This window comes from Denticeps clupeoides, unplaced genomic scaffold, assembly GCF_900700375.1.
Source record: "Denticeps clupeoides unplaced genomic scaffold, fDenClu1.1, whole genome shotgun sequence".
In the NCBI taxonomy this organism is placed as follows: domain Eukaryota; kingdom Metazoa; phylum Chordata; class Actinopteri; order Clupeiformes; family Denticipitidae; genus Denticeps; species Denticeps clupeoides.
In genome coordinates, this window is record NW_021629746.1 from 108,900 (window position 1) to 119,498 (window position 10,599).

Sequence of the window (10,599 nt, forward strand, 5' to 3'; positions counted from 1 at the left end):
GAACATTCAGCTGTACTTATATTAAGCTTCTGGGGATGTTTGTGTTCTCTATAATGGTGTTTTTTCAAGAAGGCCAAGAATCATGCTTGTTTTAGATGCTATATTAGAAGAATTCAGAATAAAAATAATAGGGTACTATTTTCAAGCTGGCACTATGCGCTAAGCATTGTTCATGCAGTTCATTCATTTACATGATAGATCAACTGTAACTTGTAAAGGAGAAATTATTGTCACGCAGAACACGTTATTGAATAACAACACATGTTGCACTAGAGCTTCATTATTAAATGTCGGTGTCTAGCAGAAAAAGTCTCAAAATATCCAAACAGCAGAAGCAGTCAGGTAAAGCGAGTCTGGGGCGTCCATGTGTATAAAGGGGAGGGAGAAACTCAACTGGTACTCGTGTTTGCTTTTATTTTTGCGTTCATGCATTTGCAACACCTTACAAAAGAAAACAAAAAAAAACATGGACAGTAAGCTCATGGTTGCATCCAGACATCACTACAACTGACCTGTAGGCAAAATGCATAGACCAAATCCTCCCTGTGTGACACGAAGCCCCCAAAAAAATGGATTTATAAATATGAGAGATGAGTGCTGATCATAGCCAGTGCTCCTGCTACAAGACATATAAGGCAAAATCTCTGCACGTCACCATCATCATGTTTTAAATAAGATCCAGAAACATATACTTAAAATATTTCACAGTGTGAACATTATACCAGGCATCTGGGAAGAACAAAAAAAAAAAAAAAAAAAAAACCCATACAACATGTCTGCTATTCTAACAATTCACTTTTGTGGACCATTTCTACAGAGGTGTTTACATATTGGGTTGTTTAAATTGTTTTCTTTGATGCATTAATTCAGCTGAAAATTTCAATTTTTAAAGAAATTTTCTCCATATCCCAGACATGATTAGAGATCAGCTCACTATCAGGAGAACCGAGACTGAAAAGCAAATGTGCAATTTTTATAACAGTCATATATAAATACAATATATTTTGCACTTGATTGCTTCAAACACCTAGTAACACCCTGGACCCAAGTCATGTGGACATTAAAAAGGAGGAAATTAAAATAAATAAATGAACGAATGAACGGAGCATGCTGCATTGTCTGGTGTAGAACGTTCCTGAACACCCTTGCTGCCCTGCAGATGTGCAGGATCCATGCATGATGTGTTGTGACAATAGAAAATTGCATTTGTAGATTAATTCTTCTTTTGGTGGTTACGCAGTGACAAAGTTGTGGACTGTCTCCAACAAAACACATTCCATAACTGAAGTATCTATATAGATATTCCCCCACCCCTGTTTCACTTGTTATTCTGGTCAAACCTGGCTGAAGTATTACTGGTAAAAGTGAAGTCTGGTCTGACTATTGTCCGTCCCGGGATGAGACTAGGGAATTCCAAGCTTTATATCTCACAGTGTCAACTGGATTTTACTCTACTGGAGGTGAAAACACAGTTTATTGCAGGAAGGTTTTTTTTTTTGTCATTTAGCGTGTACCCGTGTGATCAGACAACGCACTGAGCAGGGGGCAGGAGGGTCAGTCCACAAAAACAGGGAAGGAGGGGGAGGCGGGCATCTGGTCCAGGATCTTGCACACGTAGCCGGCCACGTCCACGGCGCGTTCCTCATACATCTGGATGAAGGCGTGTTTCTGGGGACACACGTGGAGGCAGGCGTGAGTTATGACACTCGCGTACTCGCGTATACGGACCCATGATAAAACCAGCGTCGATTACGAATGGTTAGACAGAAACTCACCAGCAGTTCTCTGTACTTTGGCCTTTTGGAATCATCCTTTGTAAGGCTGAAGAAGAAAATCATTTTTTACATTCCAGCATCCCGGCATACCACACAGCTACCTTGATGCACCATGTCACATATAACTTATTATAAATGTCAGTATTGTCATTTTAAATTAAATACGACACGACGCTTGCCTTACCACAGATTAACGAAGTTAATGAATTTTGGGGAGAACTGGCGTTCCTCCGAGCTGCTCAGGTGTGGGGGGTCTCCCTTCACCACCTGGGTTAACTGGTCAAACACGCTGTTCCATCTGGGGTAAGGAAACCGGCCAGTGGCCAGTTCATACTGCACAAGCAAGACACCACACCATTACAGAAAAAATTAAGTATCGACAGTGCAGCTTTTTCCGCTCAGGTAAGAGCATGTGAAAAATTAAGAACACTATCCATAAATAGAATCAATCGATAATCAGAAAAACATCAGCATTATTTCTGGTTGTATATAAACAAATGAACCCCGTTAAGGCTTGACATTATTTGTGCTGTACAAAGAGGCATATTTATATCAGTATATTTTCAATAAACCATTTCATGCTTTAAACTGTGCGTGAGACTGGAGGGTCACCGTATGTGTCCGATTCACAAGCGGGTACCTACCAGAGTAATTCCCAAGCTCCATACATCTGATCTGACATCATATCCCTGTCTGGAAGCACTGGGGTCTATTCTTTCAGGCTGAACATGAACGGAACGCAGTAAAGAAAAAACGCACAAAACACTTTAGAAATTAAAGTTAAATGTCGGGGTTACTCACAGCCATGTACGGTCTGCAGCCGGCATCTCGGGTTTTGGCTATGGAGTCCACCAGCTGGCCGCTAATGCCAAAGTCGCAGAGCTTTATGCTCCCTTTCCTGTCCAACAGAATGTTGGAGGGCTTGATGTCTGAAACGTGAAAACGGCGCTGACGTAAAAGTGCAGAACGGGGGGAGACGCTCGGTGGGAAAGGACACCGTCTCACCTCTGTGGATTATTTTCAGGCTCTCTTTTAAGTGGTTCAGTGCTTTCACAGTCTGCGGGGGAGCAACAGGGAAACAGCGTCAACAGCGTTCCTCAACCCACAGTTCCAAAGTGAAGAAGTTCACTTACTGCCAGGGTTATTTTGCCTAATATCTCCTCTGGAATTACGTCATCTAACACGCTATATACATATTTGTAGAATTTGTCCAGTGAGGTAGACATGAGTTCCATACAAATCCAACAGTCACCCTGCAAAGGAGAGGAAACAAAAAAAGAAGCTGGAATAACTGGCAACTAGGACACACAAACACTAAATATACAGAGTCATATGGATAGATATGTACATACACTACCAGTATATGTATACTACCAGCCCCTGCTCTCGGGCTCTAATGGAGCCATTTTGAAGAATCCAATGCAAGAGACATATTTAGTATTTTTGAAGCAGGAGATGAATCTGTTTCAGTTACATCTTCTTACTTGGGCCAATTCACTACTTGAATGCAGATCTTCTTGAATATGTATTATAAATCACATTACTCAACAAATTGTAAAAAAAAAAACATATTTGAACATTACGTTACTTGAATTACGTTACCTGGTTACTTTGTGATGCTGTAATGTATAATGTATAATGTATATTTAGGGCGGAATGGAGGTGCAGATATCAAGTGAAAGGTCCTTCTTTTCATTTTTAATTAGTTCTCCAGTAAAGCTCTCACTAGACATTGGCTGCTCACCTCTCTGAATAGAGCTCCGTAAAACTGGACAATGTATGGGCAGTCGCTGCTCCTCATCACCACATCCAGGTCCATCAGAAGCTGCTTCTGCTCCTTCTCATCCACCGTGGAGCGGATCCTCTGGTCAACAAGAACATGAGTCAGAAGAACCGACCACAATCCGCCACTGTTATTCCAAGAAAAGGAGGGTTTATGTCCCCATAAATTCCACAAACAGACTTTTGAACAGTGGCTCTCAAACAACGCGTTATGGTCAACATTAAAAACAGAAATGTAGTCTGATTTAACTCATTTACAAACGACACTAATATGAATATAATTTAGTATTCACTGACATCCACTGATGTAACAATTCTCTCTCTTCCGGACCCACACACACACATAACTCTCTCTCTCTCTCTCTCATATATATATATATATATATATACACACACACACACACACACACACACACCACACACACAGACACACACAGAAATTTTTATTCAGCTGAGAAGAACCGTGTGAGGGTCAGGATAGCCTGGGATCAATCACTCCCACATTATATTGTTATTTGCAGAAGAACAACTCGATCACAGAAAGTAGACGAGGAAGCTGTGCCACATCGTGACGCCTTAACTCCTCCAAGACGAGACCAACAAAATCCACCTCATGCACAACATTCTACCGACCTGCTGTTCCAGCAGCCTTTCAACACTCACCTTAACGGCCATGATCTGGTTGCTGGGCGTGTGCACCATTTTACTGACCGAGCCGTAGGCGCCCCTGCCAATCTCGCCCAGGTCCTTCAGGTCCTCGGCTGTGAAGTCCCAGTGCTGCTCGGGGAAGATCTTCAGCTTTCCCGACGACTCAATGCTGTGGGTCCTCAGCTTCTCTCTGCAGGGGCAACGGCATCAGACTGTAACAACCTTCTCAAATCGCACAAGTATTTCCTCCAAGCGCTTCTGGATTACGAATCAAGGTTCCAAAATTCCAACCCAGGAAGCAGGTTATAAATTAGTCCCTGTAGTAGTAGCCTAGTGAGTAACACACTCGCCTATGAACCAGAAATCCCAGGTTCAAACCCCACTTACTACCATTGTGTCCCTGAGCAAGACACTTAACCCTAAATTGCTCCAGGGGGGGACTGTCCCTGTAACTACTGACTGTAAGTCGCTCTGGATAAGGGCGTCTGGTAAATACTGTAAAGGTAAAACTTTGCTGAGGGGCGGGACGTCTGCATAAGTGTAGATGTTGAGTTAAACTTCATGGTACCAGCCAACCAGAGGCAGAGGTGGGCGGGTCTGTACACAGACGCGCAAACGCAGGAGAGATGCGGCATTGGCGAGTTTCTTTTCCACTGGAAATAAAGATGTGACTTTTCCTTTGTTGGAATTAAAGGTAAGAATGTACATTATAAATGTACATTTTACCCTGGATTTTATTTGACTGTGCATAGATAGGAGATTTTCCAAGGTATAAAATAACTAAAATAAAAGGTGGAAAGATTAGTAAAAAAAAACATATTTGAACATTTTACGTTACTTGAATTAACTAGAAACTATAATTAATTCCTTAAAAAAAAAAAAAAAAAAACATGCCCAACACTGGTCATCACCACATGAAAATCATAATTACATGTGAAGGTTCTGGAATGAAGGCGTCGCCGTGGGAATTGGGAGTCCGCCCACTGGCTTACCGGGAGCATTGGCGAAGCTTAACTTCAGGGCCCTACGACTACCTGAGAACAGAAGAGAGAACGGGGAAGAAACACCCAGCAGAAACGCAACCAATGAGCCATCAGGCAGGCAGGCAGACAGACGTTCTTCAATATAATACCCAGTGTGTCGAGTCTTCAATAAATTATTCTTCATTATTAATTACATCGTTCACAGTTCGAGTTACATTCCACTGAAGCCACAGTTCAATTCAAACTACGCCAACAGCAGATCACAGCCATAAGACAAGAGCCATGACACAGCAGTCAACACATCACACTTTATAATTCCGCTCTTATTTATGGTTCTGTAACGAAGTTGGAAGGTTGACTCATACAAAAGGCGCTTGATGAGATGCTCATTAACATGAGTGAATGATAAGAAAGGTTTCAGTATGAACCTTCAGGACTGTTGTCTAACTTACGGCGATGGAGAGAGGACAAGAGTGTGAAACGCTGCCGTCACAGCAAAAGCTCCCTGATCTTCAACTTCTAGCTTATTATATAACCTCACGCGTGTTATTTCATAGTCCTGCGACTTCAGGTTAATTCCATGATGCAAACGATGCACATATGAGTAGGCGCGTCCAAACTTTTAACTGGTGGTGCAGTGCATGTAAACTCCTACAGTACAGTTCAGGAGCAGAGATCCTCTCCTTACTTTGAGGGGCTCCAGACAGGTTCATCTGAAATCCTAAAATGGAGTGGAATGCATCATGAAATGCAATGGAGAATAAAAGCAATAATCATGACACAGACGCAGACAGATGAAGGAAGACGCGAGGCAGCCTGGTACCTGCTTCACTCTGGCATCTCCAGCAAGTGTTGGGATCTGAACAGAGAAGAGAGAGAAGAGAGAAACCGCACATGACCCCGGATCTGAATTCGCGCTGAATATTAAACAGCGTTTCGCCGCTTCCGACATGTCACACGGGGGGAACGGAGGCCGTGTCAGAGGCGGCGGCCGGTCCCTCGGCCCCGGGGAGCGGTGCGCGCAGCCCCGCCCGAGAGCGGGTCTTACCCGGGAAGGTGCCGAGCGGAGCCCCGCGCTGGGGCTGCGGCGGGAACGCGGCTCCGCTCTTGGCGCAGGAGGAGGCTGGAGGGCCGCCGCTGGAGCTGGGAGTCGCCATTGTCGTCGCGTTTCGACTCCAGCAGCGCAGTGGCGGCGGTGGGCGGGCGCGTTAACCCTTCGCCGGCCGGGCGCGGCGCTTTCGCCGGAGCGGGCAGCTGCGGTCGGGTCGGGCAGGGAGGGGTTAACGCGCGCAGCCGCTGCTGGGCGTCCAGCTTCCGGACTGACGGGGTTGCCACGTCCGTCATTATCACCTCCAGCCACATTATTTCTACTCTGATGAGCTCGACTTTGTCTTATGGACTGGAATTTTAGCTTGCTTTCTGTATGAACAAACACCACTGACTAGTTTTACCAATAGGAGCATCTATATTTAAAAACAAGTGTTGTACGGATTACATGTGTGATAAATTGTTTTATCCATCACTCAGAACATTTCAGTAAAATAGCTTTAATTAATTACATAACATTTTATTTTCTTATTATTTTGTGCCAAACCGAGGTAGAAATTGCACGTCCTCTCAATCGCCGCACTTATGAGGGTTGCCATGTCCGTCATTATCACCCCTTTCTCTTTATTTCTACTCGCGTTGTAGGAAAGGTGATGAGCTCGAGATTGTTTAACGAGTCTTTTATTTCTGTATGCTATTTATTAAATATAAATATTCACAATTTTGCTCTCTGGAGTCACCACATTACTGCAGAATCCATCATGCATTTGACCAGTGAAAATGCAATTTTTATTTGTATACACTGGGCAAAAAAAAATATGTGGAATTATATATTATTTAATAGTGAGTACATAAAAACATGAACATGAAATGATTCCCGAAGCAGGAATCATTTCATACTTACATTATAGAATGAAGTAATGGGTGTGACTACCAGATGAGTTGGTTTATTTGTCCCCAATACACAGCCTCTGACTCCAAATTGGACAAAATGGTGGTGGAATTTTAGCTTAAATTGTATAGTGGTGTCCATGTTTTTACAATCAATCTCTCTAGCTATGAACCACTCTTAGCCATTCACATGATCTGGATAACGAAGAACGCGGTCCTCTATTCTCCCTCTTCCTTTGAGGAACATGTGGTCCTTGTACACGTACACGGTTCCGTAGGCGTCGCTGTGTGGGGGTGTCTCGATGACCCCCTCCAGGGTGAGGTAGTGAAGGCCCAGCTCGTCCTGATGGTATCCACCGTCATGATCATGGCCGGCGATGAAACAAACCACGCAGCTGTGGGAGTGCAGGATGGACAGCACCGTGCTGTGGTTCCAGGCCAGACATATGGGGTCGGTGGAAGATGGATGCACAGGCAGGTGACCTTCACGCCACAGTCACACACAGAAAAAAAAATCATGAAAATTACAAGAGGAAAACACAGACAATATCCACTGTACTTATTCACCAACAAATGCCAGACAAAAGCCAGGAGGAAAAAAAAAACTTACTGTACTGTACTTAGTGGGTTAGTGGCAACTCTATCCATTAGTTCTGATCAATTTAAATGTAAATTACAGTGCCAACATAAGACGTTAATATCGTAACCTTTTCTATATAAAATCTGAAAAGAAAGTTTAAACTCAACAACAATACACTTACAGCCTTATGCACCTGAAAACATACTGACTATCTCAATTCATTTTGCACATTTCTGCTAATTTTGCACGTGTTTGTCTTGTGTGTCCTGTTTGAAATATCAAACGTATCCACTTATAAGCATCCTACACAATGTTGTCCAGTTATGTCCTGTTTATTGTACATAAAAGTTTTACTTTTCTTTTATAGAGATAACCTGTACAGTATTTAAGATTTAGTTAGTATAGTTTAGTATATATATTTTTCTTTTATTATTGCACTATGGGGGGTCTGTGTGAAACATTATTTCAATACATGTTATACTGTGTATACAGTCTAACTGACAGTAAACCAATCTTGAATGCTGAACAAGTACTCACTGACAACAATCACTTTTTCCTGGTTTGTATCGGCCAGGCTGAGCACTTCATCCAGCCACTGAAGCTGATCCTGGCTGAATCCTCCATTGAACTTAACGAACCTTTGTTCCAGTCCGTGGGTAACTGTATGCACCGAGAAAAAAAATTAACAATTATGTCGACATTGGCTAAAAGACATTAGAGGGCAGTTGTCATGGTTACCTGGGGGGTGGTTGAGGTCTGGATTGGAGTTGTGCTCCTTCATGATACTCGCGGCCTCCTCGTACTTCTCGCTCGTCTCGTCCCGTCCAATGATGCTCACGTCGTAGGCGTCGAGCACGACCAATCGGAAGCAAGGGGCGGGGCTAAAGTGGTAGACGTACATGTCGCCGGGAGGCGCGAGCCGGCCGTCGCCGAGACGCGCGGAGTTGAGCGCGGACGCCAGCAGCGCGTCGCGGCTGAAGTTGTAGAACTCGTGGTTCCCCCAGACGTGGTGCACCTCGGCCGGGCAGCCGTCGAGCTCCCGGAGCACCGTCTCCAGCGCGCGCTCCGACGCGCCGTGCTTGACGTTGTGGCCGTCGATGACGTCACCGAGCTGCAGGACGAACCGCGGCCGGACGTCCTCCTCGCTCCAGGCCCGGCAGGCTCGGCGCAGCAGCCGCACGCTGTTCCGGTAGTAGCGCGCCCTCGTGCGGGTGTAGTTGGCGCCGTCGTCGATGTCGGCGTACTGCACGTCCGCGATGACGCCGAAGGTGAAGAGCGGCGGCTCGGCGCAGGGCTCCATCGCGCTTCCGGGCGTCCGTCGGGCGCTGCGGCGGTGGCCGCGCCAGGGACTGTTCCCGAACACGCGTCTCACCGCCGGAAGTTCACGCCAAACCTCCCTAAAAAAAGCTTCATGAGCGGAACCAGGTCGTCTACGGTCCGAACAGAGAAGTCGTCCTGCTCCAAGCAGCATCCAGAAGTCAGAAAGGCCGGAACGGCCAGTGCTTTATTCCGGGAGAGGAGGCGGGTCTCGGCGCTTGTCGAGGTTACGGATAGGCTCGGGATTGGACGGCGCAAGCTGCGCTCCTTTTCTGATTGGCTGAACGCCCTTACTGTCATATTTCCGCGCAACTCCGGCGCTTCACTGCGCCAGGTGCGTAAATATTGCGCATGTGTCAAAAAAAACGTGGTAATGTCGGGCATATACAGTACAGGCCTAAAGTTCGGACACACCTTCTCATTCAATGGGTTCTCTTTACTTTCATGACCATTTACGTTGGTAGATTCTCACTGAAGGCATCAAAACTATGAATGAACACATGTGGAGTTATGTACTTAACAAAAAAAGATGAAATAACTGAAAACATGTTTTATATTCTAGTTTCTTCAAAATAGCCACCCAGCCGCTCTGATTACTGCTTTGCACACTCTTGGCATTCTCTCGATGAGCTTCAAGAGGTCGTCACCTGAAATGGACAGGGGCAGTGGTGGCCTAGCGGTTAAGGAAGCGGCCCCGTAATCAGAAGGTTGCCGGTTCGAATCCCGATCTGCCAAGGTGCCACTGAGGTGTCACTGAGCAAAGCACCGTCCCCACACTGCTCCCTGGGCGCCTGTCATGGCCGCCCACTGCTCACTCAGGTGATGGGTTAAATGCAGAGGACAAATTTCACTGTGTGCACCGTGTGCTGTGCTGCTGTGTATCACATGTGACAATCAGTTCACTTTGTATCTGTATTTTGAAATGCTTTTCCAACAGTCTTGAAGGAGTTCCCAGAGATGTTTAGCGTTTGTTGGCCCCTTTGCCTTCACTCTGCGGTCCAGCTCACCCCAAACCATCTCGACTGGGTTCAGGTCCGGTGACTGTGGAGTCCAGGTCTCCACTTTTTGTTAAGTACATAACTCCACATGTGTTCATTCATAGTTTTGATGCCTTCAGTAAAATAAAATAAGTAAATATTTGAGGTTAATGCAATATAATTGCATTTCAAGTGGTGACAGTAGCTCCATGTGCCAACATGACGATTACAAACCAGACAACGACCCCAGATTAAATCAATCCGACTTACTCTGGAAATAAATGCAATTAATATAATGTTTTATAGAAAACTGTCACTTCGCTGCAGCATTTCACCAAACGAGCGATTTACAAGCCGTAGTCACCATTATTTGCACTAGGTGGCGGTATTGCGTCAATAATCAAGATTTCCAAGCTGAAGAACTACTTCCAGCGTATTTGTTATCCGCCACAAGTTTGTCATTGCCACCTCACTGTGTCTTGTGTTATTCTGGGATGAATGAGAGGATGCATGTGAGTCCGGGCTTATGTGTCGGCTGTTTCAGGTTCTCCACTTGACTCGCAGTCACTGTGTAATGAAACAACATTTGATCTCAAGTA

At 45.1% G+C, this 10,599-nt stretch overlaps 2 protein-coding genes across 3 annotated transcripts; both read right to left on the minus strand.

Moving 5' to 3' along the window:
* Positions 1-891: 891 nt before the first annotated feature.
* Positions 892-6,380, minus strand: LOC114773222 (dual specificity mitogen-activated protein kinase kinase 4-like). Of its 2 annotated transcripts, XM_028965734.1 has the most exons (13): positions 6,237-6,380; positions 6,012-6,047; positions 5,877-5,909; positions 5,137-5,239; positions 4,221-4,395; positions 3,520-3,639; positions 2,909-3,028; positions 2,781-2,832; positions 2,577-2,704; positions 2,420-2,497; positions 1,960-2,108; positions 1,776-1,821; positions 892-1,668 (listed from the first exon to the last, which is right to left on the minus strand). In XM_028965734.1, the coding sequence occupies exons 1-13, from the start codon at positions 6,343-6,345 to the stop codon at positions 1,555-1,557; spliced, it is 1,263 nt and encodes a 420-aa protein (XP_028821567.1). In that variant the 5' UTR covers positions 6,346-6,380; the 3' UTR covers positions 892-1,554. The 2 variants fall into 2 exon arrangements, with proteins under 2 accessions (XP_028821567.1, XP_028821568.1); XM_028965735.1 differs by lacking the exon at positions 5,877-5,909.
* A 520-nt stretch (positions 6,381-6,900) lies between these two features.
* Positions 6,901-9,230, minus strand: LOC114773224 (manganese-dependent ADP-ribose/CDP-alcohol diphosphatase-like). The gene is made up of 3 exons (XM_028965736.1): positions 8,445-9,230; positions 8,244-8,366; positions 6,901-7,609 (listed from the first exon to the last, which is right to left on the minus strand). The coding sequence occupies exons 1-3, from the start codon at positions 9,175-9,177 to the stop codon at positions 7,305-7,307; spliced, it is 1,161 nt and encodes a 386-aa protein (XP_028821569.1). The 5' UTR covers positions 9,178-9,230; the 3' UTR covers positions 6,901-7,304.
* Between the last annotated feature and the right edge of the window lie 1,369 nt (positions 9,231-10,599).